This window comes from Chionomys nivalis, chromosome 3, assembly GCF_950005125.1.
Source record: "Chionomys nivalis chromosome 3, mChiNiv1.1, whole genome shotgun sequence".
Classification (NCBI taxonomy): Eukaryota; Metazoa; Chordata; class Mammalia; order Rodentia; family Cricetidae; genus Chionomys; species Chionomys nivalis.
In genome coordinates, this window is record NC_080088.1 from 112,568,529 (window position 1) to 112,595,964 (window position 27,436).

The 27,436-nt window shown below is 51.1% G+C and overlaps 1 protein-coding gene across 1 annotated transcript; it reads left to right on the plus strand.

Annotated features, from left to right (window-relative positions):
* Positions 1 to 3,751: 3,751 nt before the first annotated feature.
* Aldh2 (aldehyde dehydrogenase 2 family member) lies at positions 3,752 to 27,436 on the plus strand. The gene is made up of 13 exons (XM_057764334.1): positions 3,752 to 4,243; positions 15,593 to 15,697; positions 16,413 to 16,553; positions 17,497 to 17,576; positions 18,887 to 18,998; positions 19,419 to 19,547; positions 20,104 to 20,217; positions 22,203 to 22,305; positions 22,678 to 22,862; positions 23,513 to 23,677; positions 25,109 to 25,266; positions 26,326 to 26,440; positions 27,153 to 27,436. Exons 1-13 carry the CDS (start codon positions 4,124 to 4,126, stop codon positions 27,183 to 27,185), a joined length of 1,560 nt encoding a protein of 519 aa, XP_057620317.1. The 5' UTR covers positions 3,752 to 4,123; the 3' UTR covers positions 27,186 to 27,436.

Genomic DNA, 27,436 nt, shown 5'->3' on the forward strand with positions numbered 1-27,436 from the left:
AGACTGAAGAATGAGAAAGCAAAGGGAAAGACTCAAGGAAGAACTGGTGTGGAGCACACATTCACTGTTCCAGCGCCTGGGAGGCAGGGGCGGGAGCCTAGCAAGTTCAAGGCCAGTTTGAGCTATATAGTGAGACAATTCTCCCAATGCCAGGGGCTGGGGATGTGGCACTAACATAAGGTCCTGGGTTTGATATATAGCATCAGGCAATGAAGAGGGGAAAAGAGAACACCAGTACAGTCAGATAGAAATATAGTATGAGGGGCTGGAGAGACAGTTTAGCGGTTAAGAGCATCAGCTGCTCTTCCAGAGGTCCTGAGTTCAGTTTCCAGCAACCACATGGTGGTTCACAACCATCTATAGTTGGATCCTGATCTGGCATGCAGGTGTACATGCAGGTGTACATGCAGATATAGCACTCATATACATAAAATAAATAAATAAATCTTTAAAAAAAGAAATATAGTGTGGGTGTTACATTGTAATACATCAGACATTATCTAATGTTACATCAGAATTGTCAACATTAGATGACTGAGCCACACAAAACCTTGTTTCATTTTTGTTGCTGTGATAAACACCTTCTCCCCTCCCCATAAAAAAACCTTAGGGAAGAAAGGGGTTAATTCGGGTTACAATTCCAGGTTAGAGTCCTTCATAACAGAAATGTCACAGTGGCAGGAGCTTGAGGCAGCTAAACCACATCATGTCCACAGTCAAGAGCAGAGAGAGGAAAATGAATGTAGCATGCTGGCTAAATTTTGACGACTTGTAGGGTGTCCAGCATGCTAGGTAAGTGCTCTACTTCTGAGTTACACCCTTATCCCAGAATGAGAGCCTTTCTGTTTTGTTTGGTTCTGAAGTTTGCCTTTTTAAAACAGAATCTCTCTGTATAGCCCAGGCTAGCCTTTAAGTCACAGACCTGCCTCTCCGTGCTGGGTTAAACAGTGGGAGTTAAAGGAGGGACTTCTGCACAGTGGTGGCACCTGTGTCCCCCAGTCACCAGCCTACGCTGTTTGTCCATGCCCAGGAGCTACATGCCTTCAAGGTGCCTGGCCAGGAGACTTTTGCCCAGATCAAAGTCCATGTGATCTCACTGGAGGACATTGTCCCAGAACATCGCTTTTCTTCTGCCTGGCATGCCACCCTAGGCTGGTATTGGGGAGAGGCCCTGACCATGCTGGCAGTAACTGATCACATTCTAAAAGTAAGTCCATGGTTCCCTGGCACAAGCTTGAAGAGGCAGAAGTGACTAAACAGGCAAAGAGGCTCCACGCCAATTGGGTGCAGTGTAACCAAGCTAAGGCAATCGTGCCCTCCTTCAGCCAGGAGAAAGGCTAAATGCTTACTCCTAAATCCTATGTAATCCCGGATTTTTCTAATAAAGCCACTTTGTCCGTGTAAAAAAAAATAAAATAGGGTTGGGGGTGTGGCTCAGAGGATAGAGTTGCTTCCCTAGCATCCATGAAAGTCCAGAGTTTTACCCTCAGTACATAAACCAGTGTGGTAGTCAAAATTATAATCCCAGTTCTCCAGAGAAGGGGCAGGAGATCCGGTCTCAAAATAAATAAACAAGGAAACAAACAAAAAGGTTAAACTACTGGCAATCAACAAAAATGGTGTTACATTGGTATGTAAACAGACAAACAGGAGGTCTACTTAAGGACATTCGCCAGTAAGAAATGATAAGTGATAAAAAAGACACCACACTGATGGGCAGTGTTTACTGCCTTTACAAGTGTGTGTGAACACACACGCACGCACACACACACACAAATGCATGGCTCCAAACAAAGACATTCAATCTCACTCCTTAGAAATGCATATTAAACTAGGTGTGGTGGAGCAGGCCTTTAATCCCAGCACTTGGAAGGCAGAAAAACCAAAAAACATGCATAAAGCGATAGAGGCTGGCTATCAGAACATATACTCACAGTATTTGATAATAAACAGTCGTGGAAGAGCATAAGGGTGTGGTGGCACCAGAGATCCACCTGCCTTGCCTCTGCTCTTGAGTGTTGGGATCAAAGGTGTGTGCTTACCACTGCTGCCCAGGTTATAGACTTTTTGAACATGAATCTTTTCCCTGGCTAACTATAGGATCCTCCCTCAAGATGCTCAGCAAACTGGGCTCCCAATCAACCCAAAGTCATGAGGGCTGGACATAGACACTACATAGCACAGTCTAATAGCTAAGTTGTGATGTGTTGCAGGCGAGGTGTTTTGAACTCATTTATGTTTGTTTGTTTGAGATAGCATCTCTATAGCCCAGGATAGTCTGGAACTCTTTTATGTAGCCCAGGTTGACCTTGAACTCCTGATCCTCCTGAGATTATGGGGTGTCCACCACAAGAAAGTAAACTTTCAATGTATTCTTGATTTGTGATACTTCCAACTTAAGAGACAGTTATTGACCACACCCCCATAAGACAAGGAGCTTATATTATATATAGAAATATCTGTATTTAATTCAAAAATATCCTGTGTTTAGTGGCTCTACATCTGTGTATTTCTCAGTAGTCAAAGATACAAAGTGTGGCATTGTTTGTAATCTCACAAGATTGGAAGCCACTTAAATGTCACTCACAGAAAATTCTTTAAATGGAAGTGTACATGTGGTCAATGGAACACAGAGTAACCCCCCCCCCCCGACACACACACACACAAGTTTTCTCTGTGCACCCCTGGCTGTCCTGAAGCTCGATCTGTAGGCCAGACTGGCCTGGAACCCACAGAGATCCACCTGCCTCTGTCTCCGGAGTAAAGGCCAGTGCCACCATCACGAGGCTAGAGTCATTTTGTAAACAGTGAATGGGGACACCTTCCTGTAGGAAACGGGTCTGGAGACTCAAGATCTCCCACACAATCCAAAACATTTTTTTGCAAGGCAAAATTGTTTACTTCTGCAGAAGCAGGTTGCCTCGCCTATGCTGAACAAACGACCACATCCTGAGAGGTCCTGCTGTTTTTTTGAGGGTCTCACTCTGTAATGGCTGGCTGGAACTGTAGGCTAGACCACCAGGCTGATTCTCTCAGAGTTCTGCTTGCTTTGGCCTCCAAGGGCTGGGATTAAACGCCAGGACCCAGTTTCCTGATGGGTATTTATTCCGAAAAACAAAGGGGTCTCTGTCTCCCTCTGATTGGTCAGAACCGGCCTCACATTCTGACCTGATTGGCTAATACAGAACTGCGCAGTTTGCAGGAAGACGTGAAATTTGAGCACATCTTTGCTTTCCGTAAGTGCGCACCACCCCACGCCCGAGGAATCTCAATTTCTGCTAAGTAGCTCCTTTACAATTTCTCCTAACCGTGCTCTCAGTTTCCCAGATTCCTTTGCAACGAAGGTTGGTCATGTGACCGACCCAGCCTATATGGTCCTTAAATACTTTTCCCTCCTGTTTTGCGCTAACCATGCTAAGCCCCAGAAAAATATTAGCTGTCATAAACATTAGTAATGCTAAAATCAGAGGCCACAAGGAAACGCGCCCAGACCCCTTGTCTAGCTACTGGGATTTCTCTCTTACAGCGCCAGTGACAATATACTGCGAGTCAGCAGAGTTGAGCGAAGCTCACGTGCTGCAGTCTCCTGCCTGGTGCTTCAGAAATGGTCGGGGCCTCAGCTTCCAAGGGCTCCGCCCATTTCTTGGGCTCTTGTTTCAAAACACTTCTCATTGCACAGCCCTCATCCTCTCCTTGCCTACTGCTGCCTTCATCTGGTCGAAGGCCACACGAGTGGCCAAGCGTCCGCGTCCCTTTCTGGCCAGTGCCATCCTGCACCCCCAGTGTCCAGTCCCAAACTGTCCACAGAATATCCGCATTCGTGAAATCCGGGGACGACTTTAGGGGCTGGCAGAGCTTTCTCAGGCCGCTCCCGGGTTCTGCACGACTCCATCTCTGACTTGGCTTGCAGAGCCTGGGTCGCACCCCGCAGGTCATTGGGGGTGCTGAGGCTCTCCCGCCCCGCCCTCGTGTTGCCACCGCCTATTGGCGGGCGCCGGGGGCGAGGCAAGGAAGTCGGTTTACAGCGCTGCACTCTCCCAGGCTGATCTAGGCTCCTGTCGGCTCGACTCGGCACAGCTCGGCTCAGTTCAACTCCACTCATTTCAGCTCTGCTTAGTACAGCATGCTGCGCGCCGCACTCACCACTGCCCGCCGCGGGCCGCGCCTGAGCCGCCTGTTGTCCGCCGCCGCCACCAGCGCCGTGCCGGCCCCCAACCAGCAGCCTGAAGTCTTCTGCAACCAGGTGAGACTCGCGGTCGCCTCTGCAAACCCCTGGACGGGACTGAGCGGGCGACGCGGCCTCAGTTTCCCCTCCCAATCATCTTTGCGCATGCTCTTTCCCCGCCTATATGGCCGCACAGTGTATCCTCCTGGCCCGGGACAGTCGTGGTCCTCTACCCGCCATCGGTGCAGCCGCGGTGGGTGTTGTGGAGTCGGCTCCCGGCCCGCCTGGTCATGTGTTCACCCAGAAGGCCCAGGCGTCCCAGCTCCTCTCTAAGATTCCTCCTATTCTCCCCTACCCGTCTCCCACAGACCTGGGCCAGGGTTTTAGAAGGAAAAGCTGTGTCAGGACCGCACTGTGGCCGTTCTTGCCCAATCAGGACTTTGGAGTGTCGACTTAGTTTTTTGGAATCACATAAAAAGAAACTGGTTGTGAAGTATTCCTTTTGTTTGCGCAACAAGTGGGACTTGGCTGCCCTCTTCTGTAGAATGGGAAGGCATTCAGGGCAGATCTGATGGGTTATTTTGAGGCAGGATCTCATTTTGTAGCCCAGGCTGGTCTGGAATTCTCCATCTTCTTGCTTCAGCCACTCCCACCCACTTTGTATTCGCACGAGCCCTGCAAACCCTACCACCTAGCTACACCCTCCGCTCTTCAGCCCCGACTACATTGAGATAAGGTCTTACCAAACGGCCCAGGCTGGCCTTGAACTTGAAGGATCACAACATCAAAAAGAATCGAAATGACTACAAGAGGAGGCACCTGATCAATAGCTTCGTTCCTCATGTTCACCCAAAGCCAAAGTAGAATCTCAGGTCCTCATAAGTGCTCAGACTTGGTTCAGTTTGGAGTGTGGGTTGCAGGAGTGGCGTGAATTCTCCCTGGTGGCTGCGCTTTTCTTTACCACCATTTTGAAATCACAGGAATCACACGTTAGCTATAGGAATGCGTGCCATTGACCAGTTTACAACTGAGCAACTTACTGCACACCCATCAAGAGCACTGTTAAGGCTTGTGGCCTTGCTTGGTTCTTTGCTTTTATGAGCTTGTGTAGGAGACAGTGTGCTGGCTACCTGCCACTTTTGTCCCTAAACTCTGTCTCCTTGAACACTGTGCTTGGTTTATCTTGGACCAGTACACTCAGCTGCTTTTCAGTCTTTTTGAGAACACGAACTCTCTGCCCTGGGGCAGTACCTGGAGGGAACTCTAGAAACTGCTGAGCATTGATGTGACATTATTGCAAACTCTGTTGCCAGGGACACCAGGGCTTGGAAGCAGTAGCTCTGGGTTCTGTCTGTATTGTGCTCCTGGATATCTCTATGGCAGTTACTAGGGCCACTTGCCCCAAGGAGCAGCCAGTGTGGCCTCGAGGTTGCTTCTGCAGACACTGGGCTTGCTTCCAAGGGCACCTGCAGGGCCCAGGCATCCCAGGGGGATGCTCCTCTTCAAGCTTCTTGGGTCCCATCTGGATGGGGTCATGGCCTCACCATCTTGCCTAAGCAACACTAGTTGAGTGATTGTGGTTGGGCCCATCTTCCTGGAGCTTCCTTGCCTCTTGTCCTGGGAAGGACCATAGGGTTAACTTGTTGGGTAAGTGATGAAGACGTTAGGTGGCTTCAGCTTCCCCAGAACAGATCCATGGGCATGACTTCCAAACAAGACACATTTTACCCACACGTTAATTTCAGATTTCAGGGACTGAAATTGACACCTTTGTCAGTGAAACTAGTTTTCACATTTGTTTCCTTGTGGACTTGGAGAACAGTTAAGGTCTAGAAACGCAACTCCAGCACCAAGAGTGTGTGTATACGGCTTCACGCCTCATCCTCACCAGTTCTAAGTGCCAGTAACAGTAATGAATGAAAACCAAGTAGGATGCTGGCACCTTTAATCCCAAAACTTGAGATGTAGAGGCAGGGGGACCAGGAGTTCAAGGGGGGGGGACAGAAAAGTCTGCCTACACCTTGCCTCAGAAATAGGGAAAGAGTCTAAGACTTGGGTGGGCTCAGTTGTTAGAGGGTGAGATTGGGGGTGAGCTCAGTTGGAAGAGTGTGAGACTCGGATGGGATCAGTTGGTAGAGTTTTTGCCAACCATGCAGGAAGCCCTGGATCTGAGCCCCAGCAATATATAACCCAGAGGTAGTGGTGTAAGCTTTTGCCATCCTAGCATTCAGGAGGTGGAGGAGGAGGCTCAGAAAGTCAAGGTGACTATCCGCTGCATAGTGAAGTCAGCTGGGTCATAGAACCCGTCCCAAAAGGAAAAACAATAACGAAGGGGTGTGCGAATCCACCTCACATTTTACTGCTAGCCTTGCCTAGTGGGATTCTTCACTCATCCAACAGATGCTTCCTGAACTCTCCAGGCCCAGCTAACAACATTCTAGATCCCCTGCCTTAGGATGCGCATGAGTAGGAAGTGAAGACAGAGGCCTAAATGGAAAGCACAACATGGAACAAAGCCGGGACTTTTGTGCAGGGTCAAGTCACACCCACATCGTAGGGTTGTTGTGAGGACAAAGTGGGGTGCTCCTCAGCCCTCACCGTAGCCTTGAGCTTTATTACAGCTGTGTATGAGCTCGGACCACAGCCCTGTGTTGAGCCTACAGTGCTGATAAAGTCCCTTACAGTCTAGGGCTGTGGCTCAGTGGTAGAACACTGGCATCAGCTTTCTGTTGTGTAAGTGCTGAAAACTTGGGGTTTGTGTTTAAGGGAGTGAACTAACCCTGGCCATGGCGCACACCTTTAATCCCAGCACTCGGGAGGCAGAGACAGGCAGATCTCTGTGAGTTCGAGACCAGCCTGGTCTACAGAGTGAGTTCCAAGAGAGCCAAGACTATACAGAGAAACCCTGTTTCAAAAAACTCCCCAAAAAGAGAGAAGGAAGGAGGGAGAGAGTGAATTAGTGGGGAGACTGGAACCTTTCTGTGCATTAAATTGGGGTCTTTGTTTTTTAGCCTCTTAATCCAGTACCTAGGGATCAAGGAGAACTGACAGCCAGGAAGGGAACTAGAGAAGGCTTCTCTACATGATATTTTTCTTTAGAGTCATTGTTTATTTTACGTGTACGAGTGCTCTGCCTGCATGTGTATCTGTGTACATGCGTACACCTACTGCGTGAGGTCAGAAGAAGGCATCAGATCCACTAGAACTGGAGTGATAGACACCAAGTGGGTGCTGTGATTTGAACCTGGATCTTCAGGGAGAGCAGCCAGTGCTCTTAACTGCTGAGCCGTCTCTCCAGTCCCAGTGCTACACAGATGCACCCTCAGTATAGCATTTTAGCTGGCGGAAATTCCCTGGAAACATTCACAGGCCCTTTGCAGAAGTTGCATGTAAGAGTTCACACAGGCAGCCAGGCTGTGGTGGCGCACACCTTTAATCCCAGCACTCAGGAGGCAGAGGCAGGTGGATCTTTGTAAGTTCGAGGTCAACCTGGTCTACAAGAGCTAGTTCCAGGACAGGCATCAAAGCTACAGAGAAACCCTGTCTCAAAAAACCAAAAAAAAAAAAAAAAAAAAAAAAAAAAAAATCGCATAGGCAATACTTAAAAATGGACACCTTTGTCCCAGCTGTAGGAAGGACCAGCCCACATGTGGTAGCTGGCGGAGTGGGCTGGGTCTCTCAATCCTGGACCGTAAAGACTGCTTCAAGTGGGAAAGCGGCCTGCATTCTTTATAATACAAGATATTAAAACCTAGGGGGCTGGAGAGATGGCTCAGAGGTTAAGAGCATTGCCTGCTCTTCCAAAGGTCCTGAGTTCAATTCCCAGCAACCACATGGTGGCTCACAACCATCTGTAATGGTGTCTGGTGCCCTCTTCTGGCCTGCAGGCATACACACAGACAGAATATTGTATACATAATAAATAAATATTTAAAAAAAAAAAAGATATTAAAACCTATTAAAACTGCACTAATCAAGCCTTGCCTCTGAACAGCTCACCGTGTACAGTATGCACCAGTAGACAGGAGGGAACACCATCTAGGGCAGTGGTTCTCAACTTGTGGGTTGGGAACCCCTTGTCAAGCCTCTAGCTCTGAAAAATATTTGCATTATGATTCATAACAGTAGCAAAATTATAGTTATGAAGTAGCAATGAAATGATTTTATGTGTGGGGGGGCTGGGGTGTCACCACAACATGAACCATTAAAAGGGTCAGTCAGCGTTAGGAAGGATTGAGACTCGCTGTACGGTGAGGTGAGCCTGGTGCTTTCCTGAGCGGCTAGGGAAGGGCAGGGAACACCTGTGTGGGTAAGGGTGCAAGGAGACTTTGGCTGTATTTTATTTGTTTAAAAGTGCATTTGCTCTAAGCAGGTAGTAAAAGACAAAGAAGTGGGAGCAGTCTCGATACACGGGCTGTAAAGCAGGAGATTCATTCAAGACTTCAAGACCAGCCTGCTCTGCTGGACTCAGCCAGCCTGGGCTGGTGAGAGTAGCTCAGAAGGGGGTGGGGGCACTGGGGAGAAGAAGATGATGGTGCCAGTGATGATGATGGATCTCTGATAGGATAGACACTCTGCCCAAAAAGATCATCACTGTCCACAGAGTGAGAGCTGTGCTAACCTGGGATACAGAGTGAGACCCTGCCAAAACAAAACAAAGCACCATAGACTATATGAACTGTCTTGCCACTGAGTCTCCAGAACCTCATAGAAAGGCCAGGGTGACCCACAGAGCCTGGAGATGTCTTTGGCAACCAGTGTTTTTAAAAACTATGGACCAGAAATAGTTGCATGTAACCTGCCTGCTTGAGTCTATCGAACACACTTGAGCTGCAAGGTGGCTGGGCTGCGGTCATGTTTGTGGTGGGCAAGCTGAGTCTAGACTGTGTGGGTATGCATCTGCTGCAGTGCCTGCTCTAGTAACAACCCCAATTGCCAACCCCTACTACCTCTCTGGTCCTGGACGCAGTGCCTGCTCTAGTAACAGCCCTGATTGCTGACCGTTACTACCTCTCTGGTCCTGGACTGAGAAATGTTTCCCGAACCTTCCCATCTGCTGGTTTGCTTTTTTCTGAGACAAGGTTTCTCTGTGTAGCCCTGGCCGTCCTGGAACTCGCTCTGTAGACCAGCCTGGCCTCCAACTCACAGAGATCCGCCTGCCCCTGCCTCCTGGGTGCTGGAATTAAAGGCCGTGTGCCACCACTGCCCAGTGCATCTACTGTTCTTTAAGGCAGTCAGTCACTGTTGCTATCCCTACACCAAAGGTGAGAACTGGGGTTCAGGAGGGCCTTAGGCTGTAGGTTTGAAACCAGGCTTTGGTCTCTGCTCTGCCTATCTTGAACACATGTGTGTTACCTCATGATTAGACCCTCTGGGTCAGAAAAAAAGTAAATATTCAAGGAAACATTTGGTCAAACCTTTGAAATCAGCAGGGAGGAGCTGCACTCATACTTCTGGCATTGGCGCCGTGCTTGGCAAGGAACTACCCTTGAGTAAATATTGAACTTACAAATGGTTGTTGTTTATGAAAACAGCCATGGTTTTGTACCAAAGAAGCCGGAGACAGGATTACTTCCCGGGGACCTGATGTATCTGGGACTTGACATGCACAGAATGTGAGAACAGTCAGATGGTGGTGGCGCATGCCTCTAATCCCAGCACTCGGGAGGCAGAGGCAGGTAGATCTCTGTGAGTTCGAGGCCAGGCTGGTCTACAGAGCGATTTCCAGGGCAGACTTCAAAGCTACACAGAGAAACCCTGTCTCAAAACAAAACAAAACAAAAAGAGTGTGAGAACATTTGGGGAGGTGGTGGTGGAAATGGGCCAGGGTCAGGGGTCACGTGAGAGAATTGCCGGCTGTTGAGCACAAGGACAAATTAAAACGTTGATATCATAATGAAAGCTCCAAAATAGAACTAACTCCCTCTCCCTCGGGTGGTGACAATAAATACAGCAGTATCGAAAGCACTGGTCCTGGGGCAGGCAGAATAGGGGAGAACTGGGGTCAAGTGCCAGAACAGCTCAGGGAAGTCTGTGGCGTGGGGGTGGGCTTGGCTCCCCTTAGTCTTGACCACAAGCTAACCCTAGGAAGTTCTGGGTGTTAAGAGTGTGGATATGTGTGGTATACTGTGTTTATATGGAACTTGACTCCTTGGGATCTTGCAGTATCAAAAGGTAACATGAGGTGCCCACTGGACTGGTTCCGTAACTGCTACTTAAGAAGCAGATGAATGCTTGCCCAAGGCTCTGGGCCTTGGGTTTGATTATAGCTCAGGGGGTGAGGGAAGGGGCAGAGTACGGAAATGTGGGTGAGATTGGGCATGGCTGATATGTGCTGGGCATAGTGATACTCAAGAGGCTGAGACAAGAGGATTGTGAGTTTTGGGCCAGCCTAGGCTACATGTAGACTATCTCAAAAAAATAGAAATAAAAAAGGAAGAAGAGAGAGAAAGAGCCAGAAGAATTCTTCCAAACCAAACACTCTTTGGAATCACCCACGTGGGAAATGAGATGCTCCAGAATCATGGGCTTTCTAGGAGGCCTTATTTGAACATCAGAACCTGAAAGGGATTCCCAGTATGGTAGCTATGTGCCGCGGGAAACCGGGCCGCCATCCACCTGCAGAACTACGTACCCAGGTTTCCTTGGAACTGCGTGTCTCACCCGAGTCTCCATGTGTGAGGCAGATGCGTCGCTGTGGTAAGAAACACAAAAACTGCCGTTGGAAGTTGATGGAAGAACAGGCTAACACCCCTTCAACCCCTCTGTCCATCCTGCAGGGATCTACCTCTTGGGTCCTCCTTGCTGGGACACTCATGCTTCATTGGGAAGTCAGTCATGGGCCCTCTCCCTCTTGGGATGGTACTGATAGTGCCTGCTTCTGGAATGAAACCACCCTCGGGTGACCCATATGCCAGTGAGGCCTCCTGCTTGTCCCAGCTTGGTGTTGACTGGCCCCTAAGGGCGTGGGGCTCTTAATATCCTTTTGTGTTAGCTGTTCCATCACCAAACACCATGGTGAGGAGGAAGATCCACTGTCCTTCCTATTAAAGACAGTCAGAAAGCACCAGTATCATTTATATTGTGGAATGTGAAAATGAAATTGTTGGCTCTTTCAGTTTAAAAACAAAGCAAATTTGGAGCAGGCGAGATGGCTCAGTGAGTAAATTGCGGCTGAGCCTGATGCCCTGAATTCAGTCCTCAGAACTGACTCCCAAGAGTTGGTCCTCTGTCCGTGACTCACACACAGTTAATAAAAACAACTGACAAAACCAAAGCAAACAAACAAAACAGCCCAAAATGCTGGGTAAGACCCAGCACTTAGGAGGCAGAGGCAGGCAGATCTCTGTGTTCAAAGCCATCCTGGTCTACAGGGTGAGTTCCAGGACAGCCAGGACTACACAGAGAAACCCTGTCTCACAAAACAAAACAAAAACCACCAACTTGGAATTCTTTCTAAAAGTTCCACAGGTCACAGCTCCTGAGAAATATAATTAATTAGTCTTTTATTGGCCCCAGGGCATATGATAGCTGCTTGTATATGTGGTCCTCTGTCAGGCCTGCGATCCCAGAGTCCACTCATCTTGCTCACGGCCCTGACAAACCTAGCCACAGCTCCTGTGTCTTCCACCCCAGGCCACTACCATGGCTTCCTGGCCTCCATTTGCCAGGTGGAGAAGGCCCATGCTGTCTCTGTCAGCTGGCTTCTCAGGAACGCACCCTAACCACCCTGCCTTGGAGATGATGGGTAATGGCTGTGACAACATTGCAGTCAGGACCATGGCCGGGCCTCTTATGTAAATAAACCATCTGTACCGGGAAATGCTTAAGGTGCCTCAGCTCCCTGCCTGTGGAATGAGGCCTAGGACAGAGCAGTTACCAAATAGAAAGGCTGCTGTCCCCAGGCCTGTGGTGTGGGGTAAAGGCTCTGGCTTACTCCAGGCCTCTTGCTCCCCAGTAAGTAACTCCCAGCGATTGGAGCTTTGAACCCGCTGCCCCTACCCCCGTCCTTTGCCCCTTTAGCAATTCTGCTGCCTCACCTCAGGTCTCCCCTTCCCTCCCCGCCTTTTCCAGACAACCTCAACTCTCTCTCTCTCTTTGAGATAGGGTATCACTATGTAGAACAGGCTGGCCTCAAACTCACAGAGATCCTCCTGCCTCTGCCTCCCAAGTGCTGGGATTAAAGGCGTGCGCCACCACATCTAGCCTAGTTTTCTTTAAGATTTACTCTTTGTGTTTGCGCCGGGATTAAGGGCATGTGCTACCAACACCTAACCCATTGGGTCCCCTTTAATGGTGCCCCTGATTCCCCCTTAGTTTCACCACGGCCTGTGCTTGCTCACTGGGCCCCTCCTCCTCAGGACTTCAGCTCTGAGGGGCCAAGGCTTTGCTATTTTGCCCTATGCCTGGTACAGGTGGTGACTCTGGCTATCACTAGAGCTTACAGGATGCCAGGGGAGTGTCTGTGAAACCCCAATGACATGGGTAGACACTGTTTTGATTTTGCTTCAGATTCAGACTGTCAGCTCCCAATCTGTGTGGTCTAGAAGAGAAAGTGGGAGCTAGAAGAACCTCTCTGTCATGATGACTGGATTCAGCGTGTTATGTAAGGCAGGCCTTGGTTTGGGGCCAGGAGGGCTAGGAGCCTGGACTCTGCCCTTTTGTGGTTCTGAAGGCATTTTTCTGGAAGCAGGGCTGAGTGAGAGCGCTCTCCCCTCTTGGCTCCCAGGGTTTGCAGTGGGATGGTGGGAGGGGGTTGGCAGGGAAGAAATGGGGACCCTGAGCTCAGGAATCTCTGATTTCATCAGCCAATAAGAAAGGACACGTTGGTGACAGTCATTCTAACAGACCGGAAGAATGACACAGCATATTCCAGACCTAGCCTCAGCACAGGGACAATGCAGGGAGTGGCCTTGTGGAGCATGTATTTGGGTGTCCACTTAGTCTGACCAGCCCACCATCCTCTTCCTGTCTCTCCCCTTCTCAGCCCCCACCCCTCAATTTCCTGATGTTTATAAACTACTCATGAGAATCTTTTCAGGGTAAATTCATGGTGTATCTGTCATGCGGGGAGAGCTGAGAAGCTGGGTGATTCTTGGTCTATGGTCTTTTTTTTTTTTTTTTTTAAAAACAGTTTGTTTATTTATTTATTTTTTGGTTTTTCGAGACAGGGTTTCTCCGTAGCTTTTGGTTCCTGTCCTGGAACTAGCTCTTGTAGACCACGCTGGTCTCGAACTCACAGAGATCCGCCTGCCTCTGCCTCCCAAGTGCTGGGATTAAAGGCGTGCGCCACCACCGCCCGGCGGTCTATGGTCTTTAGTTGTAGATGGCTCTGCCCCATCTAGGATGGTAGCAAGAGACAGCCTGTGTCCAGCTGATGGCAAGGAACTGCACACCTGTTGTCTCCGTGACCCCTCATACAGCCCCCAGAGGTATTGGGTCAGACTTCTGAGAACCATTTCCCCATTTTCCAGTGCAAGGCGGGTAGACTCCAGTCCACGTCTGTCTGAGACTCATTTGCCGATTTCCCAGTGTAAGGCAGGTAGACTCCAGTCCACATCTGTCTGAGACTCATTTCCCCCTTTCCCAGTGCGAGGCGAGTAGACTCCAGTCCACATCTGTCTGAGACTCATTTCCCCGTTTCCCAGTGCGAGGCGGGTAGACTCCAGTCCACATCTGTCTGAGACTCATTTCCCCGTTTCCCAGTGTGAGGTGGATAGACTCCACTCCATATCTCTCTGAGACTCACTTGCCTGTTTCCCAGTGTGAGGCGGGCAGACTGCAGTCCATATCTCTCTGAGACTCACTTGCCCGTTTCCCAGTGTGAGGCGGGCAGACTGCAGTCCACAAGTTCTGGGTTATGCACATGAGCCTCCATGCTTAGTTCTTAAGGCGATCCTTTGGGAACAAGTGTTCCCACCTTGCAGGCAGACCTGGACTAGGACTGGACACTGTAGTTGGAAGTGGGCCGGTAATGAGGCCTTGGTGCCCTAAAGCTTGGGTTTAAGTCCCTGGCTCTGTGAATGTGAGCCCAGAGCCAAGCTTCCCCGTGCCCTGGTGGCCTCCTGTGTGTGGTAGAACAGATGGAATTCTGGTGCTGATACTGACAACTGTTTTGGGAATGCAGGCTGTGGAGTGTAGACAAGGAGCAGGGGACAGTGGGAATCAAGCGGCTTCTCCTTGCCCTCTAGCCTGGCGCTCTGGTGCCCTCCCTAGCTCCTCCCTGTACCACTGTGCCATGTAGGGATCCCTGAGTCTGTGCCACCCACACAACCCAGAGTCCTCTTCTGCATTACCTCAGATCCTCACTTCCCCTCACTTCATATTGAACCAAGAAGAAGAGGAGAGGTCACACCATGCCCAGGGGCCCAGCCTGGCTTGGCAGAGGTGACCCGGAACCCAGCTCTGAGGTATTAAAGTTTTAAGTCTGAGTCTTACACCCAAGTCCCTTACTGGGAACTATACAAGTCTAGGATTAAAGTAACAAATTACTTAAGATGGGTATCAGTGGATATGAAATGACACACACATAGCTTGACATGTTTACACATACCTGGCCAGATTCCAGCAATGATCAGCTCTGCCTTGCAGTGAGAACAAGTGAATGACACAGAAAGCTTGGCCTCCCGGGATTCCTAATCACCCACTGCAATCAGCATGGGTGCCTGCCCCATGCCAGGGTGCTGCCAGGGCTTGCCACCTGAGAGAGGGGAATTACCATGGGCTCCGCTCTGAAGGTGAGGAAGAAGGCTGGAGTCACACAAGTCCCTGACCTGGGGACAAAGCCAGAACAAATGTTTGAGTCCTCAGCCCAAATTCTGCCTCCAGCCTACGTCTTTGATCACTGACGTGGGCCACTGTCCCTCTCCGGGACAGTGCCTGGCCTGGAAATTACTCATAGTGTGTGCTGCAGAGCTGAGTGGATACGCGAAGAGTCCCTCGCTTGTGCAGTCTAGAGTGAAGATGACTAGCTGGGCCTGGTGGCGCCCGCCTTTAATCCCAGCACTCAGGAGCAGAGGCAGGCAGATCTCTGTGAGTTCGAGGCCAGCCTGGTCTACAGAGCGAGTTTTAGGACACCCAGGGATATACACAGAGAGACTGTTTCAAAACAACAACAGAAACAATAAAGAAGACAGCCACAAGTGTTTTCCTCTTCTAAGGGAAAGTGGGTGTCCCCCACCCTGGACTGGATCTGTGTCACATTCTCACCTATAGACTTCAGTACCGACTGCAATTTCTGGAGCTAGGCCCGGGGAACTCTCCTAGCCTTCTTCTGGGTTTGTGGTTTTTTCCAAGAGCCCGCAGCCCTTTGCTGCTGATCTTTGTCTCCTCGTCTCTGCCATGTTTGTGTGAGTTTTTTACTTTTCCCCTGCGGTGGTCAGTGGAGTGGAGAGCCGGCCTGAGGACGTTTTCTCACTCTCGTTGCAGATCTTCATTAACAATGAGTGGCATGACGCCGTCAGCAAGAAAACGTTCCCCACCGTCAACCCTTCCACGGGAGAGGTCATCTGCCAGGTTGCAGAAGGGAGCAAGGTGAGACCCGGTGACTTCTAGCGGTGCTTCCGGGGTAGGTTCTCATCCCGTAGCCCAGGCTGGCCTGGAACTGTGCCCGTCCTTCCGACTGTGCCTCAAGTGTGGAGATGACAGGTTATGTGCCACCACACGGCACACAGTTGTTGATCTGTGTGTTTGTATGACTGAAATATGATCACATACGTGTTTCACATCCCTAACTTAAAAACCACCAAGCAGACATTTGAAATATGAATCTGTGGCGGTCTCCATTACATTAGCGTGCTGGATGGCGGCTGGGCTGTCTTTTTTTTTCCTTCTCCCCTTGAGATAGGGTTTCTCTGTGTAGCTTTGGAGCCTGTCTTGGGAATAGCTCTGTAGACCAGGCTGTCCTTGAGCTCTCAGAGATCCTCCTGCCTCTGCCTCTCAAGTGCTGTGATTAAAGGTGTGCGCCACCACCGCCCCCCACTGAAGGTAGTGCTCTTAACCGCTGAGCCATCTCTCCAGCCCACGGGGTCCCGTCTAAGGATTGACTCATGAGGTCTCTCACTCCCAATGGCCAGGAATCTCCTTCCCAGCACACCCCCTGATGAGGCCTATGTTTGCTGCTGAGATTTGGGGCCCTAGAGGACTGTTTGGGGGTGGTTTCCTGCAGTGGCCCATAGTGACTGGACTGTGGCATGCTTGGGAAGCATTTACTGCTGAGGTCTGAGCTCCCAGGGTGGCTGTTTTACAGGAGGACGTGGACAAGGCGGTGAAGGCTGCACGGGCAGCCTTCCAGCTGGGCTCGCCATGGCGCCGCATGGATGCATCCGACAGGGGACGGCTATTGAACCGACTGGCCGATCTCATCGAGCGGGACCGAACCTACCTGGCGGTGAGTCCTGGGCCCTCTTTCCCTCACTTCCCACGGCTGAAGAGGCCCATAGCATCCCCTGATTGTTCAGAGGCCTTGCTGCCCCTAGGTCATAATGGTGTCTGATGGATGGACACTTTTGGAGTCTTCCTATTACCAAACAGAGGAATCTCAGTGTCTGTCCTGATTCGGTGGGTGTGGCCCAAATCTCAGATTTCCGAGGAGGGAGGGAAAGAAGAATGTTTCTCTCGCACAGACCTTCCCTAGTGATCTGCAGGGCCGGTCACCTCCCCTGGGCCCCTCTGCATGGTGGGCCCTCACCCTGGCCACCCTGTTGGGAGAACCCAAAGGCAGCCCCTTTCTCTGTGGTGGTAGCCAGAGTGAACTCTCCAGGTGCACCGTGGCATCAGCTCTTAGAACCTCGGAATAAAGTCCTCAACATGGCTGGGCTCCACTGCCCAAGCCAAGCCAGGCTGTGCCCCTTCACTTTTTGACAGCCAAACTCCTTGGCGCCTTGGGACCTTTGCACACACCGTCCCCCTGCTGCTAAGGCTTATCACTTCCTCTCCATGTCTCCTGCCCCCTCCCCAGCCTTCAGACTTAGCCTTGGTTGGCATTTCCCAGATGGAGCAAAAGAAATGGGTTTTCTTCGTAGCGTGAGTAGCGGATGTGACTGACAGATCCGTGTCACCACGCTCTTCCTCTGAAGGCTCTCTCTGCTGTTTCCACATCCCCTCCAGCTGGATCTGGCAGAGGCCAGAGCTTAGTGATGCCTGGGAAGTGAGTGAAGCTGGCTTTTCTCCTCTCCCTGCCTCGCGAGAAGCTGGGGCAGTGGTCCGGAAATGTCCATGACATTCAGTGGTCCAGCGGAGACTCCCACCCTGAGCTTCCATCCATCACTGGCCTCCTTGTTTCTCTTCATTCCTGAGCTAACACGTCTCTGCTGACCTTGCTTTCTCGCCAGGCCCTGGAGACCCTGGACAATGGCAAGCCTTACGTTATCTCCTACCTGGTGGATTTGGACATGGTCCTGAAATGCCTCCGGTATGGGCTCCTGTTTCCAGGTCTGGCCATTGAGAGAAGGGAGGGGGTGATGTTGGGAGGTAGACATAGAACTAGAAGGACGCAGAAGGCTCTCGGGGACCGGAACCTGTCAACTGTGTCAACCGACCACCAGAACTGGTCCTATTCGTGTTCTCGTCTGTCTTGAGAGTTGTGTTTGATAATTTTGGTGTCCTTGGAACTGGCTGTTTTTCTGAGGGATCTGATGTGTTGGTCTTTGGTTGTCCCTGGCTTCCAGTAGTCTTTTCTGTGCTCCACTTGACTTTCTGCTTTTAGTCTCTTGACCTGGCCAAAGGGCTCGCCAGTCCTTCTCCTTTGTAGTCTGATCATAGACATCTTACTGATCAAAAAGTCGGGATAATTTGTCTTGGGGTTTGCCCATTGTAGTCAGTAGCGAGAGACAGGTCCCTTTGTTCCTCCTATCTTGCTACATGTGGCTTCTTCAAGGCCAGCCTTCATGTTGTCATCCCTTAGATGAAATGGCAATGTCCTGGGGGAAGTTCTGCAATCTGCAGAACCTGCGCAGGCAGTGTGGACAGACTGTGGTGCCAACAGTGGCTGGCAGTGGACACAGTGCCCGAATGGCAGTTGCCCTCCACGGGGGGAGTGGGTCTGGTCATAACTGCCAGGGAAGGCGCTGCTAGCATCTGCTACAGAGCAGGCCCCCACAACAAAGTGTCAGACGTGCTGAGGCTGAGAAACCTGAGCTCCACCCTGGTCAGCTTTGGCAGACCCTATTCACTTCCGGAATCTTCCTTCTACAAACCGCCTCACCTCATCCTGAATTCTCCCTCTTCCTTCCTTCCCCAAGGCATGACCATTACATGCCTTGAACGCACACTGGCTGTTCCCCAGCCGTGATGCTTTTCTGTCACCTGTGTTCCTGTGATTGCGATAACGAACTTCGGGGAAGTGCTGGCCTTTGATGGGTCTGCTGTCTTCCACCAGGTCATAGCCATGATCCTCCAGTGCTGGACTGGCACAGCAGACACATGTAAATAAATCTACATGCTTAGTTAAAAGACCGCGTCCCCAGAGAGGTGGTTGAATGAGTGGGAAGTAGGCTCTGGCCATGGACCTGGTGTTTATCAGTAGCATTGCAAGTAATTCTGAGGCTCCAAAGTTTAATTATGGGGAAAGGGGTTGCCAGTCCTGGTGGTCATCCACTTCTCTCTGGGAATAAGCCAAATGCCAGGGAGGTTATCAGTGCCATCTAGGGCATCTCTCTTTCTGCCAGGTATTGCAAGCTAGACACTAACTAATGCCTGGATTTTTTTTTTTTTTTTTTTTAGTTATTATGCTGGCTGGGCTGATAAGTACCATGGGAAAACCATTCCTATCGATGGCGACTTCTTCAGCTATACCCGCCACGAACCTGTGGGCGTGTGTGGGCAGATCATTCCGGTGTGTACCAGCCCCTCTGGAAGTCAAAGTTGGAGGGGGGTGAGACTGGGGGGCAGCCATACTCATCCGCGAAGTAGGGTTCTGCAGGTGGCATTGGAAGGTGACTGGGTGTTGGCTGAGAAAACAGGCTTTGGCAAGTCTCCTGGGATGGGGTTAAGTCTGATCCAGCAAAATCATTAATCCCTTTTAAGGCTCCATTCTCCATCTGAACAGTGGCAGGCTATTGATTGTGAGGAAATAATGATTAGGAACTCACAAGGTACCAATAAGTGCGAGCCACCATCACGCACTATCAGCCACCTACCTCAACCGTCATCCAAACCCATGATTAAATAGTAGGGGCCTCAAGAGCGGCCCTTCCTACCACCTGCTGTGTCTCTCTGAGGGGGACCTGTGGTCCGTGACTGTTGTTTTGCACAGTGGAACTTCCCACTCCTGATGCAAGCGTGGAAACTGGGCCCTGCCTTGGCAACTGGAAACGTGGTCGTGATGAAGGTCGCTGAGCAGACTCCCCTCACCGCGCTCTATGTGGCCAACTTGATCAAGGAGGTATGTGGCTTGTTTCTGCTGTGACCTCTAAATATCCTAGCATGGCTTACTCCTTAACCAGAGGGGAGCTCTGCCCTCAGTACCTTAACCAGAGGAGAACTCAGTCCTCAGTACCTTAACCAGAGGAGAACTCGGTCCTCAGTACCTTAACCAGAGGAGAACTCGGTCCTCAGTACCTTAACCAGAGGAGAACTCGGTCCTCAGTACCTTAACCAGAGGAGAACTCAATCCTCAGTACCTTAACCAGAGGAGAACTCAATCCTCAGTACCTTAACCAGAGGAGAACTCGGTCCTCAGTACCTTAACCAGAGGAGAACTCGGTCCTCAGTACCTTAACCACACTGGGCCTGCGTACAGCACCCTCTGAAGGATGAAAACCACCCCTCTAGCTGTCACCTCACAGGGAGCTCCGCAGGCAGCTTCCTTGTCCTGACTCCAGGGTGGCTCGGGCCGTACAGGGTGGCTTTCATTTGCTTGTGTTCCAGGTCACTGTTGGGGAATAGGGTGTTTTCTGGGAGCAGCAGGCTGACTTTAGGTCTCCTGACTTCCTCTACAGGCAGGCTTCCCTCCTGGAGTGGTCAATATTGTTCCTGGATTCGGCCCTACTGCCGGGGCTGCCATCGCTTCCCACGAGGATGTGGACAAAGTGGCGTTCACAGGCTCGACTGAGGTGAGGTGTCTCAGACCTGCAGCATGGCGGCTCAGTCTCGCCCCTCCTCAGTGGCTGCTCCCTCCAGAAGAGTCGGGTTCTGTCCCAGAACAGGACTGTGACCTCTGTGGTCTGCTGGCCTCCCTGGGTGCTGTTAGGAAGATCAGCATCCTGTGGAATAAGGAGGCCAGGACTAGATGGCTTCAGAAAGCCCAGGTGCTGGTCCAGGCCTTGCTAGTGTATCCCTGAGACCCACAAGGTGTCCAGAGGCCCTGCTCATTTCCTTTGAGACCAGGATGGTGGCTTTAACCTCAGCACCCAGGAGGTGGGAGTAGGAAGATCCATAGCTGAAGAAAACTTTAGCTACATAGCGAGTTAAGCTACGTGAGACCTTGCCTCAAAAAAACAAAATAGGGCACACGCCTTTAGTCCCAACACTCAGGAAGCAGAAGCAGATGGAGCTCTGTGAGTTCAAGGCCAGTCTGGTCTACAGAGTGAGACTCAGGACTGTCAGAGCTACACAGTGAGATCCTATAAGAAAAAGGAAAGGAAGGGAAAGGAAAGGAATGGAAAGGAAAGGAAAGGGAAGGAAAGGAAAGGAAAGGAAAGGAAAGGAAAGGAAAGGAAAGAAATCAAAACAGCAACAGTAACCAAAACCAGGATGACAGCGTCTGTGCGTACAGTGGAGAAGGCACAGGCAGGGCCTGGGTTCTGGAATAGTGCCTCAGAGCAGCTCCGACTTGCTGTGCAGCCCTGGCGTGTTGGGCTTCCCCCCTCATTTGTTTATTTATTTATTTGTTTGCTTGCTTGCTTTGAGATAGGATCTCTACATAGCTGTGGCTATGTAGACCAGGCTGGCTTCAAACTCACAGAGATCCATCTGCCTCTGCATCCCGAATGTGGGGACTAAAGGCGCCACCACGGCTTGCGTTGGTTTTCTTTTTGTTGTGATCAAGAACTGACAAGAAGCAAGTTAAAGGAAGGACGGATTACGGCTCAGTTGGTGCCTGTTATGGGGAGGGGCATGGCAGCAGCCTAAGGGGCTTGCTCACAGCTGTGCAGAGTAGGGAAACCAGACAGGAAATGCCACTCAGCTATAACCGCCCCCTAATGACCCACACTTCCTCTATCTGGACCCAGGTTTCTAAAGGTCCCATAGCTTCCCAAAGCACTGCCACCAGCTGAGGACATTTGACAGCCACTGACACTTGGTGAGCCCACCTCCTCGAGCCTCTCCGTCCTGTGTGTGAGGTGGTGAGAACCAAGCTGCTCACAGGCTTCCAAGCAGGGCGTCCAACATGACTGCGTAGGGAGGAGGAGGAGCGAGTGAATGAATGAGGACCAGGGCTGTTACTGAGCTACTCCATGTTGGAGAGATGGAGACAAGGACCCAGAGAGCCCTCACACACACTGTCTTAGAAGCAGGAACACATTTCTTTCCAAAAGTGAGCAGGTCCAACCCGGAAATCACAGACGTCCGAGAGGGGACACCAGTAGTGTAACAAGGGCGGTTTTCAAGCCGCTGTACCTACCAGGTCCCTCCACACGCTGCCCGCCCTCAGTCTCAAGGGCCTCCCTGCAGAGATGAGTGTGGGCCAGGTTTGGGCCAGGCTCTGGGTATGTGGAGGTGAGAAGCTCCCTGTCCTGGCCCTCATAGAATACACAGCACACTCATAGAATACTCAGCTGGGAAGGAGGTCACATCTTAGTTTGACTGGGTCCTGCCTCCCCGTTGACTACCCAGGTGACTGACTGGTTGTGCGGCTTGGCCCTCATCTCTAAGCCATTCCAACCTCTGAGAGCATCGGGAGGGCTGACTCCAAGCGCCAGTACCTGGCACAGGCCCATGTGTGAGCCAGTTAGTTACTGTCACCGTTGTCTAGAGCCCAGTGGCAGCACTGGGAGGTGAACTCTTTGGGTCGCTTGGGATTTGGTGACTTCCTGTGTGGAGGAGCAGTTAGCTTTCTTCCCTGCTAACAGCAGACCGTGTGTCTATGTCCCCACAGGTTGGTCACCTAATCCAGGTTGCCGCAGGAAGCAGCAATCTCAAAAGAGTGACCCTGGAGCTTGGGGGGAAGAGCCCCAACATCATCATGTCAGATGCTGACAGTAGGTTATGGGGCTGCAGGGAAGGGCCCAGACTCCAGCATGACTGCTGTGGGGGTCCCTGTGGTCTGGCTTTGACCTCTGCCTACTCATTCCCTCAGCAGAGCCAGCCTGAGCCCTGTGCTGATCACCCACAGGCCACTAGGCCACCGTACCTCAGCACATCCTCTCCCGCCCTCTCTGGAACACTTCCTTCCTTCTGTATCTTTCCCGGTTGCCAGTCCCCACAAAGGGAAGAAGGTTCCATTTTATTCCGACCAGGCCCTAGCCCCCAGCAGGCACTAACCCTGACAGCGTGCTCGGGTTGTGTGGGTGAGCAGTGCTGGGGTTAGCGGTCTCTTCTCACGTCACCTATCTGCTGTCCCCTCTTCACAGTGGACTGGGCTGTAGAGCAGGCCCACTTCGCCCTTTTCTTTAACCAAGGCCAGTGCTGCTGCGCTGGCTCCCGGACCTTCGTGCAGGAGGATGTGTATGATGAATTCGTGGAGCGCAGCGTTGCGCGGGCCAAGTCTCGGGTGGTCGGAAACCCCTTTGACAGCCGGACCGAGCAGGGGCCGCAGGTAAGCCTGCCAGCCACGGCTGGGCCAGCAGCCCAAAGCCGGCAAGGTGAAGCCAAAGGGGCGTGGCCCAGAGTTGATGGGGCTGGGTTCATGTCTTTTCTGCTGGGTACCAGCTGTGTGTCCTCTTGGGGATAAGCATGAGCCTTCAACTGCTTTGTGAGCCCCACATTTATGCAGGGTTCATAAACCTTGGGAGGAGTGCCGATGCCAAATCTGCACAGGACACTTGCTACTGAGCCAGTCCCTAAGCCATTATTCCCTAAGCCCCTGTACTTTTGTTTCCATTTTGTTAATGTCAGATTTTTTTTTTTTTTCGTTTTTCGAGACAGGGTTTCTCTGTGGTTTTGGAGCCTGTCCTGGAACTAGCTCTTGTAGACCAGGCTGGTCTCGAACTCACAGAGATCCGCCTGCCTCTGCCTCCCAAGTGCTGGGATTAAAGGCGTGCGCCACCACCGCCCGGCTTAATGTCAGATTTTAAGAGAGAAATATTGACGTGCCTTTCTCTGGCAGTAAAAGATGCAGGGTCTCTCTTGGGTATTATATTTGCTTCTTCAAGCCCTTGGTCCCCTTCCCAGCTATGTCTGGCTTCATGTTCTCTGCCAGAGAGAGGCCTGGCTCCAGCTTCTCCATCACTTTGGTCTCTCTCACAGGTGGACGAGACTCAGTTTAAGAAGATCCTCGGCTATATCAAGTCAGGACAGCAAGAAGGGGCGAAGCTGCTGTGTGGTGGAAGTGCTGCCTCCGACCGTGGCTACTTCATCCAGCCCACCGTGTTCGGAGACGTGAAAGACGGCATGACCATTGCCAAGGAGGAGGTCAGTACCTCAGCCATGTCCTGGAGGCTGCCCTTAGCGAGAAGTGGGTGATTTGGTCTATTTGTCTTGACTGTGCCCCAAACTTTGATTTTGAATCACCTCCTGGACTAGAGTAAGTTATTTGCAGTGTGATTCTGATACATCACTCTCCCCCGCAGCTTGGGGCTTCCCAGCACAGGATGACCATTATATCCCATAGCCTTCATAGCCTAGCCCACAGGCCTTTGTATTCTGGCCCCTGGGAATCATGAATCTAGGAATGGACTCATATGGCCCTTTCCATCGTCTTGACCCATGAAAGACATTGGATGAGGTTCATGGGTGACTCCCCACTATAACTCTAATACCCTTCCCCCCACTTGTCCCAGCTGGGTTAAACCCCCAAGCCGCATGCAAGACAGCATAGTATCACCCTTTTACGTGCTAGTGAGAATGTTCTGGAGGGTCGAGAATGCCTGTGCTTGTTCTCCAGCAGCCTGTGACATGGTTTAGTCCCCATGACAACTGAGGCTCATGGGCATTCTTGTCACCCTTCTGTCCCCTGTACTCTCGGAATCAGCCATTTTATTTATTTATTTATTCATTCATTCATTCATTCATTTATTTATTTATTTATTTATTTATTTATTTATTTATTGTGGAAACCTAGTTCTTCTCAGTGGGGATTAGGACTCCATTTCCCTCCTCCCCACTCACCGTGAACTGTCCTTCCTGGCTCTCAGGCCCCTCTGTTCCGGCTCCATGTATGTGCTGGTTACATGATAGTCAGATGGTCACAATGGTCAGTTCCAGCTGGTTCTCAGTGGTCTCTGGGGCAGCAAGCTTTTCACGGAGGTCTTGGTTTCTGAATTGCATTCTCTGTCAAATAGCTGGAGCTATCTGAAGAAGTGGCCTGTTCTGGAAACTGCGGGAAGAGCAGGAGAAACCACAGGCTATTTCACAGTCGCTGCTCAGAGGCCAATCTCTGCCTGTGCCTGGGTTAAATTCTCTGTGCTAAGTTCATGTGCTAACATAGCCGCTGCGCTGTGGGACTATTTAGAAATCAGATAACTGTGCACAAAGCCCGGGCTGCCTAAAAGGTGGCCAGTCCTTAATCACTTCCCTCCCTTTGTGTTTCGTTTGTTTGTTTCTTAAAGATTTATTATATATACAGTATTCTGTCTGCATGTGTTCCTGCAGGCCCGAAGAGGGCACCAGATCTCATTACAGATGGTTGTGAGCCACCATGCCCTTGCTGGGAATTGAGCTCAGGACCTCTGGAAGAGCAGCCAGTGCTCTTAACCTCTGAGCCATCGCTCCAGCCCCCCTTTGTTTCTTGAGCTTGGATGCAGTGTAGTTCTGGACTGGTCAGGTCTCAGGTTCAACAGTATCCACTGTTCACCATCCACGAACACCTGTCAGCTTCTCTTCCCCCCACCGCCCGCCCCCCAGATCTTTGGACCAGTGATGCAGATTCTCAAATTCAAGACCATAGAGGAGGTCGTGGGGAGAGCCAATGATTCCAAGTATGGGTTGGCAGCAGCTGTCTTCACGAGGGACCTGGATAAGGCCAATTACCTGTCGCAAGCCCTCCAGGCTGGCACTGTGTGGTAAGAACCTACCAGTAGCTACTCCTCAGCCTAATAAAATATTCCCCAAAGCAGCGTCTTTTGGATTCCCTAGAACTGGGGCACTAGACGAGGAGCTGTCCAGCCATATCCTCTCCCAGAGCAGGTACCCCCAAAGCCAGAGATGGGCCACCTTTCCTAGCTGTGGGCTGAGAGCGTACACAGTTGCTCAGCAGCTGCTTTGCCATCGGTAGGACTAGAGAAAGAACAGATGTGGACTGGGCTGTGTAGAGATCAGCACCCTCAACTTACCTGATGGAGTGTGGGTAACCTTGGCAACGTGATGTCAAGTGAAAGAAGACAGGTGCTGCAGGCCATAGACTGACTCTACAGCCCCACAAGGGTGCTCCATTAGTGGAGGCTGGGCCTGGGGGGAGGAGATGGGAAGAGATCATTAATGGGGTGCAGTGATTCTTTTCAGGGTATTACAAATAATCAGGTGTTAGTGGGAAAGGTTCACCAGGGTTCTGAATGTCACACAAACCACCAAGCTGGGCCCTTCTTCAAAAAGCACTTTTTAAGCATGTGCATGTGTGTTTGTGTACACGGATACGCATGACACAGTGTGTGGGGGAGGGCTTTCTGTCATGCAGGTCCCAGGAACTGAACTTGGTTGCCAGGCTAGGTAGCAGACCCTGCACCCACATGACAAGCCATGTCACCACCCTGAGCCACATGATTTTAAATGCTGAATTTTCATTTAAATTTTAATAATTTTTTTTTATATTTTTGGTTGTGAGCCTAGCCTTTAATGGCTGAACCATCTCTCTAGCCCTAAATTTTAATAATTTTTGACTTAGAAGAGGGGGAAAGGCCTAGCTCCTATTAGCCAAGATGACCCATTCAGATTGGAAGCTGGTACGTGTGTGTTGGTGCCCCTGTGTGACCACACGTGCACGGACGAGGCTGACATGAGTGTCTCATGTGGCCTGCCCTAACCTCCTCCGTGTCCCATTCTCCGTATGATACTGTGGAGCCTGGAAGGGCCTGGAATGGCACGCAGCCCCTCATAGCGACCTGTGTTCTCATCTCCCATAACAGGATCAACTGCTATGACGTGTTTGGAGCCCAGTCCCCGTTTGGTGGCTATAAGATGTCGGGGAGCGGCAGGGAGCTGGGCGAGTACGGCCTGCAGGCCTACACTGAAGTGAAGACGGTAAGCGTGTGTGGGCACCTGCGGCCTGGCCTCTCCCGTCATGCTCACGTCTCTCACTGAAGCCAGAGCCACCACAGAAGAGCTTAGACATAGTCTCTAGAGTTTTACCCCACCAGGCCCACACGGTAATTTGCCAAGGAGTTGATTAGCCTGAGAGGAGGCAGGAACCCAGTTGGTGGAGTCAACAAGATGGCTTCCAGGAAGAGGCGTGAACAGGCACAGCCACCCTTGTCCAGTTCTCCTCAGGGATGTAGCTCAGAGGGTGTCAGTGCTGTGGACCCAGTGCCCCATGTGTCTCCAGCCACAGAGTGCACATGGGAAATGGAGGTGGAGTCAAATGTGAGAACACTTCGTACCTACAACTGAGATACAGTTGTGCGCTATTCAGGCCTTTCTCTGCTGTGACTTCTGTGGCTGTGACCTTGGCCTCTTCCCCCCAGCGTTACCCTGTGGGAGGCCCCTTGTGTGGAGGAGGGGGAGGCTGTACAGTGCTGGATGTTACAGATTCCTGTCCTCAGCACACCAGAGTCTACTAAACTGTGGTTGTTCCCAAAGTCCAAGAAAGGGCCTCCAGACACTGCCAGATGGCGGGAACCTAGGAAGGGGCCAGCCTGCTGCCAAGGAGATGTGAGGAAGAAGCCGGCTGTTGTTGCCAAGGGGACCTGCTGGCACTTGCAGAAGAAGAGTAACTGCTTCTCTGAACCCTTCACAGGTCACGGTCAAAGTGCCACAGAAGAACTCATAAGGAGCGCGCCTGCTTCCTCACCCAGCACCAAGCATAGTCGCCTCCAAAGAGAAACCCTTTCACCAAAACGTCGGCCAAGAAAGTCAGAGCTTGATAAACAGGGCGGGCTGGTGGGGCAGTTTGTGTGGAAAACCCCCTATAAACTGGGTCAGAGGATGGGGCTCACGCAGAACGCTCACCCAGCACATGCAAGACCCTAGGTTCCAACCCCACGCTGCAAATGAGCAATAAAAACCCACTGATGAAGGCTA